Raw genomic sequence first — 13,439 nt, 5'->3', positions numbered from 1 at the left:
TAGTTGATGGTTTTGTGGCGGATTCTAGTGGGTTTGGGGTTGTGATCTGGGGGCAGTGGGTTTGTGATTTGGGTTAGTGGGTTGGGATTTGGGTGGGGGGTGGGGGTGGTTGGTTGGATAAAATTTCAATAATTGGGTGGTGGTGGTGGTGGTTAAGCTTCGGTGCTGGGTTGCTGCTAGGTGGCTGAGCTCATATGTGGCGGTTGCTGGAGAGATAGAGACATAGGAAGAGAGCAAAGAGAGAAATGGGAAAGGAGAGACAAAGAGTAGTTTTTTAATATTATTTAATATTGTAGTTTATATTATTTTAATAAGTTTTATTCGAAAATAGAGTCTGGAACATTGAGTGAGTTGTAAAATGAGTTTTTGGGATCCAAATGCTAGTACTCTCTGACAAGATTTTCCACCCCACCAAAAAGCGCATCTGTAGATTTTTAATAACTATGGTTTATAAATATATATATATATATGGAAAAACCTTATATACAATTTCTTAAATGTTTCACCTTAGATTCCCTAATTGAACCAAAAAAATTTGTTGGATTGCTTAATTTGTTTGAGGACAATTTCAACCTTATGATTCTTTGGGTACAAACACATAAGGAACTTGGATGTCCTAAAAAAAATTGGATGTTGTGTCTTAGATTTTTCAACTAAATTCAATCACATCACATTGTTATAACTAAGATTCATCAAAAGAATTTCTGTTTTTTTATATAAACTAGAATTTATTTTTTATTTTTTTGGGGATAGAATATAAACTTGAAGTTAAACGGGAGAGAGGACGACTTGCCCATAAGTTAAGAAGGAAAAAACAGCGTAAGAGGAGCAAAATTAAGGAGAGTTTATTCAAGAATTCGCTTGCTACTTAGGGAACAAGACCTGGGTGGCGGGTGCGTTTTATTATTTCCTTAAACTCTTCCACATTATGCTGGTAAAGAAGACGGAGCCCACACCTTCGCACCGTGAAGCCTAGGCAATCGATAACAAATGAAGCCTCAATCCAGCCACATTGATTCAACGTATCTCGAAATGATTCGCGTGGTATCCAGGATAATAACTCCATACCACCTTGCTGAATAATCTTGAGCTTTTCTTTAGTTAGGGAACCGACAATGAGAGATTCATCAACACATTCAAGACTGGCTTCTAAATGACAAAGAAGGTTGTAAGAAGCTTCTGAGTCTTCAATGTCAGGTAAAGCAGCTCCAATGGCATCGACTTTGATGGACACACAAAAAGCCAGTCCCGCCCAAGCAGTATCATTATACAAATATGCAGGTAGTGGGATTGTCACTTGGGGCTCATAACTCCGATGGCTAAACCAATCCAGAATTTCAGGTAGGGGTCTTCGAAAATTATAAACAATGCGTTGAATTAAGTCCTGTGAAATGGAAATATTGTGTCTTATGAGTGAGGGTGAGATAAATTAAAGAGAGGGAGACATAATATTATTTTTAGGCAAAGAAAATGCTTATGGTTTTTTAATTACCGTTAGGTTGCTTTGGCAGGGTTGATTGTACGAATGCTGGCCATTTTCACCGAGTGGATTCTCAGCTCTACTATTACCAGACTTTAATAGTAGCTGGCTGGTGAGCACACCATTTTCAGAAGCCAAGTGGCAGCGATATATAATCCGCTCAAACTCCTCCTCATCATGCATGTGGAAGAAACGAAGCCCACACTTTTGCACCATCAAACCTGGCCAATCGCTCATAATTGAAGCCTTCAGGCAACTGCATTGATTCAACCAATCTGGAAACCAGCAACGTGGAATATAGGAAAGCCAAAGAAATCCGCCTTCTATCTCTAAAAACATGAATTCTTCTATATTGGTCGAATGGATATGAAGTTCTTGTTCTAGACCAACAACATCAGTTTCAAAAAGACAAATGAGGTTGTGAGAAAGTGTTGAATTGGGATTTTGAAAGATATTAGTTTGATCCTCGTGCACTGAAAAATAAGCACAGAGAACAAGTCCCATCCAGTCATTTTTTGGTATATTGATTGTCACCGAGGGCTCATCACTACGGTTGAACCAATCTAAAATTTCTCTTGGAGGGCAACATGAATTATGTATAGAGCATCCATCAAAGTCCTGCAAATAAATAGAAATATGGTGTGACTGAGAGACACAAGTAGAGTACATGCTATATTTCATTCAAGTAAAGCATATACTCAAAATTTCTTACCAGTAGGTCACTATTGAGGATTCGAGTCTTTGTTTTAACAATCTCCAGCGCAAAACTAAGTCTTATCACTGGAGCAGCGGTTGCAATTGCACGCCCATTGGAGTGAACATTTCTTCCACGCCCTTCATTATCAGGATTGAGCCCAGTTCTTTTGTCTTGAGCAGCTAAAAATTGATAGTGAGAATCCATAAAGTCTGACGACAAGCAATTGCAGTGTTTTAGTTTTCGCTCAAACTGCTCCTGATCATGCTGGTACAAAAGACGAAACCCACATTTCTTTACAATCACACTTGGCCACTCACTTACAAATGAAGCCTCAATGTGGCTCAGTTGTCGCCATTCATCCTCAGACGCCTCACCTGGTATGTATGTTATCCAAATGAATCCACCTAGATTATATAACCACGTGATTTCCATTCTAGAGGTGCAACAAATTTGGACTTCTATACAATCACCTGTGCTCGTTACGAATTGACAATATAGGAAGTGAGGGATTAATTTTGAAGAAAAATTCTTAATAACGGCACCTGGATCCCCTTGGATTGAGAAAAAGGCATAAAGAAGAAGTCCCATCCAATTACTATCTTGGTACAAATTTGGGGGCAGGTCAATTGTCACTGAGTTCCCGAGACTTTGATGGCTGAACCATTCTTCAAGAATTTTACTTGGAGGGAAACAAGAATTGTAAGAAGTGAACGGATTAAAGTCCTGCAAAAATGAAATATAATGTCCAATTAGAGAGGGACAGAGATAATTTTATTTCATTATGACTGGAAATAATATTTTGTAATGCTTTCTTTGTTAGCCTGTTTTGTATAAACTAATTTAACTAGATGTAATATTTGGTTGTTCGTCAAAAAAAAAATGTAATATTTGGTCTGTGCAATTAGGAGTAGGTTAAGTATTTGTTTTAAGGTCATATCTATGGCCAAGATGTTAGCGAGTTTGAATTAATTTTTTTCTTTAACTTTTTAATTAATTGTTTATACAACTTTTTAGAACCTGACTTCTTCAAATACAACTGTACTTTTGCCAATTTTCAACCGCAAATGAGCAAATAATCTAATCCGAATGCATAGACTAGTGTGTAGAGAATATTAACTCTAAAACAACTGCTGTAAGAAGAATACAAGAGCACATCCAAAAAAAAAAAAAAAAAGGAAAAAAAAGGAAAAAAAAAGGGAGAGAGAAGCAGAAACATAGTGAGTTGTAAAGTGGCAGAAAACAAATCTGCCGTCCCCTGTTCTGTGTGCCCTGCATCAGTGAAAAAAACGTCAGCTTTGTTTATAATCACATACCAACTTTGATCTTTGTGCTCGTACTCTGTTATTAGGCTGAACCCACAACTTAGCATAAAAAAACCAACACTTTTATATATATATATATATATAAAGGTTCCCTTAGGATACAATAATAAAACCATTTTTGAAAAAGTTTTATTGAGAATTGAAAAAATTGTCATAATTTTTTCAATTTTCAAAGAACTTTTTTCAAATTTGGTTTAGTAACGTGTGCCCTTAAGGCACATATCTGTAAAATCCATATATAAAACCAACACTTAGGATAATGATGTTATTTGCACAAATGCTGTAGAATTCTTACCAACGGGTCAGTTCTGTAGGCATGATGCTTGTCACCCTGGGTGCTTCTACTAGTCTCCACCTGAGAATTGGGTGACCTTTCAGGGTGTAAGATCTCGTAAGAGCTGTCACTGCCACTGCCACTGCCACTCATTTCATCATCATGATAAAGAAGCATATTTTTATAGACATCCTCCTCACAAAAAGGGCCCCGGCTTCCATGCATAAAGTTAACGTTAGAGATTACGCATTGTACAACAGTACGAATGAAGTATTCCATATTTTGCTGGTATACAAGATTGACGCCACACTTTAACACCGACAAATCTGGACTATCACTTAGAAACGAGAATCGAACCCAACTGCATTCGCTCCAATGATGTGAAAGCATCCCACGTGGTATGAATGAGACCCAAATGAATGCACGTTGACATAACGAAATTAATATGTTGCTTTCATTGATGGTATAGTCAAGCAAAGGGCTGATATGGCCAAAATTGGTCTCCAAATGACACATGAAGCGATGAGGTAATCCTGAGTTCAGATTCCTAAGAATGGCAGTTGGATGCTTGTGAAATTTGAAAGCAGTACATAGTGCAAATCCCATCCAATCAGGATCATTATACAAATATGGAGATAGATGGATTTTCACTGAGGGCCCATTTCTTTGAGGGTGGAACCACTGTGGGATTTCAGGTTGGGGAAAACAGTGATTGAAAATACCGCGGATGTTGTAGTGGTCCTGAAAAAAAAAAAAAAAAAAAAAAAAAAAAAAAAATGATATAGGAAATGTAAATCAAGAGTAAATTTGGGGATAATAAGCGTCAATTGAAAATTTTTTCGCACGGTACAGGTGCTCTATTAATGTTTTTTTAATATATAATGGACAAAGTATTTAGATTATTATGGTTTGTAAAGTCTAGTGTTAATGACTTTAGATATTCATATATAAATCAAATAACACTTAATAATTTATCAAGGAGTATGGAGCAGTTACAACATTTAAATTCATCACTGTTTGGCAAACAAAAGACCACATAATCTATATATTACTATAAGCTAAAGCGTAGCGTTTAATGTTGCTGCTCTCACATTGCGCCACATCAGCTGTCACGCCATTCTTTTTTTCTTTTCTTTTTTAAAATATAATTTGTCCTACAATTTCAAAATGGTTTTTACAATTTTCAGTCCTATAAATGCAGCTCACTATTTATTAATTTACTTTCACTATCACCCTATAATAAATTTGTATAATTAATCCAGCCCCACCTCTTATTTATTTAGTTCCACTATCAAGCTCAACTCAAATCCTTTTCAGTTCAACTTTAGGGTTTTGTGTGAGCCTTTAAAAAAAAAAGTTTTTTTTTCAATTTTCTTATAATTATTTTTAACATTTATTTTTTTTAATATTTACACTTCTCCAACTTTTTTCTCTCCCTTACCATTTCATCTATCCACTACTTCTTCAATTTTTCTTCCTCCCTTACCTTTTCATCTCCTCACTACCCTCTACATTAATATCATTCTTCCTCTTTCTCTTCATCTTCCTTTATTTTTGTCTCTTCTTATTCACACCCTCTTACTATAAATTTGTTACTATCTCTTCTATTCTATGCATAGTTTTCCATCACAAAAAAAAAAAAAAAAAAAAACAGGTTCCCTCTCTCTCCCTCTCTCTCTCTCTAAATTTTTTGGTGGATTTTTTTTATTTTATTTTTCTTGCATCTCTAATTTAGGTTGATAATTTTTTATATTCTTTAAAACTCTATTTTGGGTTAATACGATTTAGTTTTGTTTTTTAAATTGTTATTGTTGTTGTTTTTTATTTTTTATTCTCTTTAATTGTTAAATGTTATCCTATTGCGTTCTAAAGAATTAAATATAGCATATAAAAATATAATATTTTTCTATTACATAGCATGATTTTTTATAGTACTCAATTTAGATGTTAAATTATGAGATTTTACTAATTTTTGTTTATTTTCTAATCCTTTGTGGTGGACAAAGTACTCTTAATAGTTGTATTAGAAGTACTCTATAATGCCATTTATTTAAAGAAAAGCAAATGTTTCCAAACGAAAATAATCAGATAGATAACAAATTTTAACTTTTGCAATTTTATTTTTATTTTTATTATTTTATAACAATGCATGTATAGAAATTTAATTCTTAGATTTTGCTAATAATTTTTTATTTGATAATATTTTTTAGGTGGCCAAAATTATAATTTCTACAAAGAAAATAACCTTAATAGATTATCAAAAACAAAATTTTATCCTAATATTGGTTCAATTAATCATTGTTAAGTTTTATTAATTTTTTTTAGTTTACTTTTTTTTGGTGTTTTGGATTGTTCCTATATTATATTTATGATTGTTCCTATAATAAATAAAAATATAATTACAAAATACGTTACTCATTATTAGATTAGTTTAAATTGTAAAAAAAAAAAAAAAAAATTTAAAAAAACCACCATAAAAATAATCATTGTTAAGTTTTATTATTTTTTTTTAGTTTACGTTTTTTTTTTAGTGTTTTGGATTATTCCTATATTATATTTATGATTGTTCCTATAATAAATAAAAATATAATTACGAAATACATTACTCATTATTAGATTAGTTTAAATTGTAAAAAAAAAAAAATTAAAAAAACCACCATAAAAATAATTATCACGCGCAACACGTGGGTTCATGGCTAGTAATAATCAATATATTACTAAAAGCTGGAGCGTAGCATTTAATATTACTACGCTTCCATTGAGCCACGTCAGCAGCTATGTCATTATCAATTTTTTTATACAATTTTTTAACATTTAAAGTGAATTAAAAACTCTATTATATTACAATTATATTACAATCAAAATATCATATTTAATTTATCTTATTTTTAATTATTCTTATTTATTATTAAATTTTCAATTCCATTTTAACTTTTCATATCCCCACTACTCTCTACCTTAACTTTCTCCAACCTTTCTCATCCCATTTCAACTTTTCATATCCCCACTACTCTCAATATTAATATTATTCTATCTTTTTATCTTCCTTTATTTTTGACTCTTCTTATTCTTATCCTCATACTATAAAATTGTCATTCTCCCTCTTATTCCATGCATAATTTCAATTTTTCCACACACAAAAGCCCCCCACCTCTCTCTCTCTCTCTCTCTCTCTCTCTATATATATATATATATATATATATTCCTTCAATTTTTGGTGTATATATATATATATATATTTTTTTTTTTTTTTTTAATTTTAGTGTAACAGGTTGACCATCAAAATATACTGATGCAGTATTGAAAGCTCCACCAAATGCATCGCAGAAATCAGTTTTAGACTATTAGAAGTCAGTTAGTTTGCTAAAATTGGAATTGACAGGTAATCCAGCTTGATACAATTTAGTTTTATATTTTATGTTGTTATCTTTTTTATTCACATTGGTTGTTAAATGTTATATTATTGCATTATAAATATAGTATATAAAAATATAATATTATTTTATTACATAGCATAACTAAAATAATATGGTGTTTATTGCTATACATTTCATTTTTATTATTTTATTCTCATCTTATTTTATTCAACATTTAAATTTAGCAACATCCTCCATATCATAATTATTTATATTTTTTCTCATTTTTTTTAAAATTAAACGTATAATATTTTATTCAAAAATAAAAATTGTTCTTATAAAGTCTTCTCATGAAATGTTACAATGCATCAATGGAAAAATGAAATACAAAAAAAAAATATATCAATTTAGAAACACTCAATTAAAAAAAAAAAAAAGAATAAACAATTTTCTTATAAAGTATTCCCATAAAAAGTTACAATGCATTAATAGAAAAAGAGAATACAAAAAACATGCTATTTTAGAAACACTAAATTTATAATAATAATAATAATATCAAACCAAACATATCATAAAATAATAAACTAATAGTTATGGATGTACTAACTTCATGGCAACAAAATGGAGTAAAATAAAAATAAAAATAAACGTTACAATATGCATATTTAGTACATTAGAATTATCATCAAATTTGGGAAAACAATAAGATGTTAACAAAGAGGGAGAGAAAGAGATTAGTAAAAGAAATCAAACGTCAATTAAATAAATTAATTAGTAACCGTTAATTGGAAAACAAAGAGACTGATGGCTAAAAGAGTAAAAAATTAATTAAAGATGACCCTACGAATGTTATTATAAACTTTACAATGCAAATAAATAAATCATTAAATTCACTTAATTAAATCATATAATCAATAATTAAATAAAATCATACAAAATTTAAACTCGAAACTAATCAAACTCTAATCTAGAAAATCATATTTATTATCAAAACTAAAAGGAAAACGTTCTTTAGTAATAATAGAAATATATAAGAAATAAAGATGAAAATTTTCAAAATCTTTTTTTTTTTTTTTGACATTTCATTTAACATTATTTATAAATAATACAATATATAAAAAAAAAAAAAAAAAAGCCCTTAAATGCTTATATTCTTCACACACCATGACTTTTAAAATCTAATGAAAGGTTCGAAGAATTTAACTCTCATTTAATGCCTCTATTATGAAAATCAACAGCCAGTAAAATATGATAATAGTAAGAAACATTATAAACAAGAACATGAAAAAACTAATTAGCCACTATTATTATGGAATAGATGTCTTTTTTTTATGCATCTAAGAAAATGAATTGTATAGAGTTTACTTATTAAGGTATATATAAAGATTCACGTTAAAAAAATATGTAAAGGTTTTTTGAAAAAAAAAAAAAAGTAGATGTAAGGTTTTTATTAACTTAAAAGACAATGAAAGACCAATTTTTAATTACTACAACCGTCGCTACTCTATAAATCACACACAACATTATATTCAATATCCTAAACAACATAGTTAGGCCCTTTTGGATATACACCACCATATTCAACTTATAAATTACAACCCAAATCAATCATGCAATTACAAAATCAAAGCATGAACATGTAACATGTATTACCTTTTGAATTATTGCTTGGAATTTTCACAATTATTGAAAGAGAATCTCCAAATTTAATTTTAAGAAAACATCAAGACAAGGTGAATTTTATTCTTTTTAACTTCCATAGAAAAAAAAAAATAGTATGCACATTATTTCAACCCTTATGGAAAAGAAGGTTTACATGTAGCATGCAAAATGTGTTTAATTGACTTAGAGATGTAAAAATTAGTCAACCAACTATGGTAGAATTAAGGTTTCAAATTTTAAATAAAACAATTCTACAATAATAAAAAATTATTTTGTGATAAATATGATTATGAAATGCATTACTTTTCATTAAATTAGTTCAAATTACAAAATAATAATAATAATAATAATGAGATCATCATAAAAAATAATCATGAACAACGCGCAGGTCTGTGACTAGTAATAATAATAATAAAAACCCTAGATAATATATATATGAACTGTATTGTCTTTTCTCTTTTGTGTTGTTCATAAGTCTAGGCACAAAATTCTTCTGCATTATCATTATTCAGTGTTTTGCTTAAAATCAGAGAGAGAGAAACCTGTAAGTGCGCCTTAAAGAAAGATTCAAGGATGCTTATTGAGATGGTACTTTCAAATTGCACATTCCCAAATGGTATGCCTAAAAATATTGGAGATGTGCTTGAAAATGCTTCTGGTGAAGCACAACCCTCCTCTGTTACAATTTCATTACTTGATAGAAGCTTTGGCAAGGTTTGAGGCCTCCTGCAAGTATCAGAAAACAAATCATTAATTTGACTCAGAATATTAATCTATAACACAATGGTTATTGAAACAAAATCTTTTGCCATTAATTTTAACCTTACTGATGAGAAAGAGCTACATGGTCCTCTTTCATGGTTGCAATCTTGCATCTGTGAAAGATGAGATATAAGAGTTCGGTAGAGAAATGTACGGTATGCAGTTGGAATCTCTAACATGCACTGGACTAGTGTTTGCAGATACCCTTCGACATCATGCTCGAATACAAGACGAATTCCACACATTTGAACTTTCACACCTCGGTTATCGCTTCCAAATGAAGCCCATATGTGACTACAACGATTCAACTGAAACAGGATGCGTGGTATGTAAAATATCAAAACTATTCGTTGTGATGACTTCATAAAACCATCTTTAGAGAGGGGAAAGTCTATGCCAGGAGCAAGAGGAACTACACCACTAGCTGAGAGACTAAAAATGCGGAGAAAAACTGTTGGATCCTGTTTGTAACTCGAAACATCTCGTTGCTTGTCAATAGTATAAAGACCATATACAGCAAGCCCCATCCATCTCGGATTATCATGCAAGTTTGGAGGACAATCCATTTTTATGTAGGACTCCAAATTTTGATAACTGAACCAGCTTGAAGGAATTGCAATTTGAGGAAAATAATAATTATATGAGTGGTGTCGCGCCTGGTGTGCCTGTTCAAATGTTCAAATAGTGAGTCGATAATATGGAGAAGTTCTAAAAATATGAAAACCTCTATATTCCACATGCATTGTTTATACCCAGGATAGAGATATAGTGAGTAATAATAGAGAGTGTTGACCTGATCATATCTTGAATGTTAACTGATAATCTTGATTAATGCCATAATATAGGCCTAAACATATGTACATTATTTTTCTTTTTTGCTGAATCTAAACATATGTATATATTAGTATGCTAGCAAATAAAAATTATCTGTCTCATTCTCAATGGTCATGTCATGTGTCTATTTTGGGGTTTAAGTGATAGTTTAGTGGTAATGGTATCTTTATGATGTCTCATGTCTATGATTTAAACTCCACATTTCCCTCCTTCACTATCCATTTATTATTAATATATAAAAATGTCAGTGTCTGATTTTTTTATTCATTTTAAACTTTGAATACCTTAATAGGAATAAATAAAAAAGAAGTGTAATAGGCTGTGATTAGTGAAGCATAAAATAAAACATTCAAAGTGAGATTTGTTTTATACCTAAGCAAAAGAGAAACAAAAATATGTTGTTTAGGAAAGAATAGTGCGATACCTCATAGAATCTTGAAAGCAGTGAAGTGAGGGCTCTTCTCAGCCTGAGGTTTGGGTCAATTAGTGCATTGGACTGACTGGATTCTGCCTCGTCTTCATGGCTTTGGGGCTTGCCCATATGATATTTCATGAAATCTTCACGACTTAGACGGAGGTCCTCAGGGCTCCCAAAAATTTTTTGGCTCAAGTTTTGTACAAATTGTACCACATCTTGCTCATATAGTATACGTGCACCACAACCTTTAATCTTAATATTTGGGCTGCTGGTTTCAATCAATGGTCTAATCCAATCTCGTTCATCTAATAGTTCTTGAAACCTCGCACGCGATATATATAGCCAAAGTCCAAATGAACCGGCATGGATTTTGTCTCTAGGGACCTTATAGACTAGGGGACAATTTATGGGACCTCCATGCACTTCCAAACGAAACTCATGAAAGTATTTTGTATCCCAATCAACAGGAAAAACCACATTCGAATTTTCGTGAACTTCAAAACAAACGCATAGAGCAATTCCTGTCCAACTAATACTATATTGATGTAGCGGGATTGATACAAATGACCCACAATTTTGATGATTGAACCACTCTGGAATTTCAATTTGCTGTAAAACGCTATAAAATTCTTCAATTTCACGTATATGATCCTGTAAAATATTAAAAAGAAAAAGTAAAAAGATGTTCAATACATGAGTGTGTCAGAGAGAGAGAGAGAGTGAGAGTGAGAGAAAGAGAGAGTCACCTCCATGTATCTTTGCCACAATGGCTGGAAGTATATATCAGGCAAAGAAACCTCGGTTATTTTGCTCCTGTCATCCTTGAGCAAGCTGTCCAGCAAAAAACCCTCGGTAATTTCGCCTTCTTCATCCTCGAGCAAGCTAAGGCAATTAATAAAAGTGAATCCTGTTTCACCAGAAGTCCACACAACAACTTTATTTGAATAATTTTCCAATGAAGTACATCCTCTAGCCATTACATATTTTGTACTTAATGGAAGATAAGGCAATGATTGAAGCTTGCTACAATTATCCAAGCAAAGAACTTTAAGCTTAGAAAGTTGAGAAATGCTATTAGGCAAGCTTGTAAAATTGTTTTTGCTCAGATTCAGAGACCGTAGTGAGGATAAGTAACTAAGATCATCAGGGAGTGCTCCATCTGACAGATTGCTGTCACTTAGATCTAGAGATTTTAAAGAGCTTAAGCCTGAAAGCGACTTAGGCAACAGCAAGTTGATGGGGTCTAGTTTAGGGTGATGGGCATTGGAAAAACAATATGTCCATAAAACAAGTGTAGCACATATAAATATATTCAGATAGTTGTGCGGCAGCAGTAAGAAATACAGAATAAGAAGTGAAATTGTTGCTTTAAAGGTGAGGGTGGCACCAATTGAGGATAAAGTAGGGGAAAGCCCAAGCAAATGCAATGATTTTGGTTGCTGAACCCTACATCCAGATAGAATAAGGATTTCAAGAGATGTCAAATTACAAATGGTGCTAGGAAAACTCAAAAGGTACTTGCAATCTTTAAGATTCAAAAAAGTCAAGCCAGTTAGATGCTTGATTGATGATGGCAGTTCTTCTAGGGCAGTCCCATCCAAATAAAGCTTTGACAAGCATGTCATATTTTCTCCAATCTTTGAAAGTTTCCTGAGCCTTGAACAGCCTGATAGAAAAAAAGATTCAAGAGACTCTAATTTGATCTCACATGGAAGGTTCTTAAGACGCTTGCAATCTTTTAGATTTAAGAAAATAAGTCGTCTGAGAGCTCCCATTGATGGGTGAACCTTATATAATCTTGTACAACCTTGAAAAATCAGAGTCTCAAGATTTGGAAATCCAAAGAACTCAGGAGTCTTGATTAAGTTTTGAGAGTAACTAAAGTCCATGAGTTTTAGCTGGTCCAAGTTCTGTGATAAAACAATAAAATAAATATGAAAAATTTAAGTAGTCAAGTCAACAGCGTAGTTTAATTAAAGGAAAAAAAAACACCCGCATTAGAAAATCTTACACTGAATCCTTTTGGTAGTTGCTTAATGTTGCTATGAGGCATGATGAGTTCAACAAGATTATTTGGTCGAAAACTCCTTGGCATGGATCTCAATGGATAATCATGCCATTCCATCATTCGTAACTCATTAGAAAGATCATTAAGGCCTTGAGGAAGGAGCACATCATAAATTTTAATCAACTCTAGTCTTGTCATCTTTGAGAAGGCGTTGGCGTTCAAGGTTTCTTTATGTGGAGGCAAGGTTAGCATCATGCCTTTTATTTTTTTTGTTCCCTAGTAACCAAGAACAGTGAAATTAGTGTAAAAAATGAGAAAACTTATACCTGGGAAAATTATACAAATGTATACTTCCTAAGCTTATGTATATATACTAATTCACTTACAGCATTGTTTCTCAGTACAGAAAAGATATCCTTATGATGCCATAATCTGCTGCGTATTCCAGGCTCTTGAGGTGCTTCACAACGAACAATTTCTCTACCCATTTCTTGTAGCAAATCATGCATCCATAATTTTTTTCTTAAAATGGTAATGAGAGATCTATTCTTTAGAATATCTATATTCGCCAAATAACCAGGTATTCCTAGAATATCTGCAACTCGATTTTGGTCCATCCCTTTAAA

At 32.0% G+C, this 13,439-nt stretch overlaps 2 protein-coding genes across 3 annotated transcripts in view; one reads left to right on the top strand and one right to left on the bottom strand.

Moving 5' to 3' along the window:
- Nucleotides 1–13,439, top strand: part of LOC126724976 (omega-amidase, chloroplastic-like) — a 64,220-nt gene that overhangs the window by 33,580 nt on the left and 17,201 nt on the right. The gene's annotated exons all lie outside the window — the stretch shown is intronic.
- LOC126724975 (uncharacterized) lies at nt 729–3,171 on the bottom strand. Its single transcript, XM_050429433.1, has 3 exons — nt 2,193–3,171; nt 1,493–2,098; nt 729–1,384 (listed from the first exon to the last, which is right to left on the bottom strand). The coding sequence occupies exons 1-3, from the start codon at nt 2,763–2,765 to the stop codon at nt 869–871; spliced, it is 1,695 nt and encodes a 564-aa protein (XP_050285390.1). The 5' UTR covers nt 2,766–3,171; the 3' UTR covers nt 729–868.

This window comes from Quercus robur, chromosome 5 (genome assembly GCF_932294415.1).
Source record: "Quercus robur chromosome 5, dhQueRobu3.1, whole genome shotgun sequence".
In the NCBI taxonomy this organism is placed as follows: Eukaryota; Viridiplantae; Streptophyta; class Magnoliopsida; order Fagales; family Fagaceae; genus Quercus; species Quercus robur.
The sequence above is the reverse complement of the archived record's forward strand: the minus strand, read 5'-3'. Positions and strand labels throughout refer to the sequence as shown.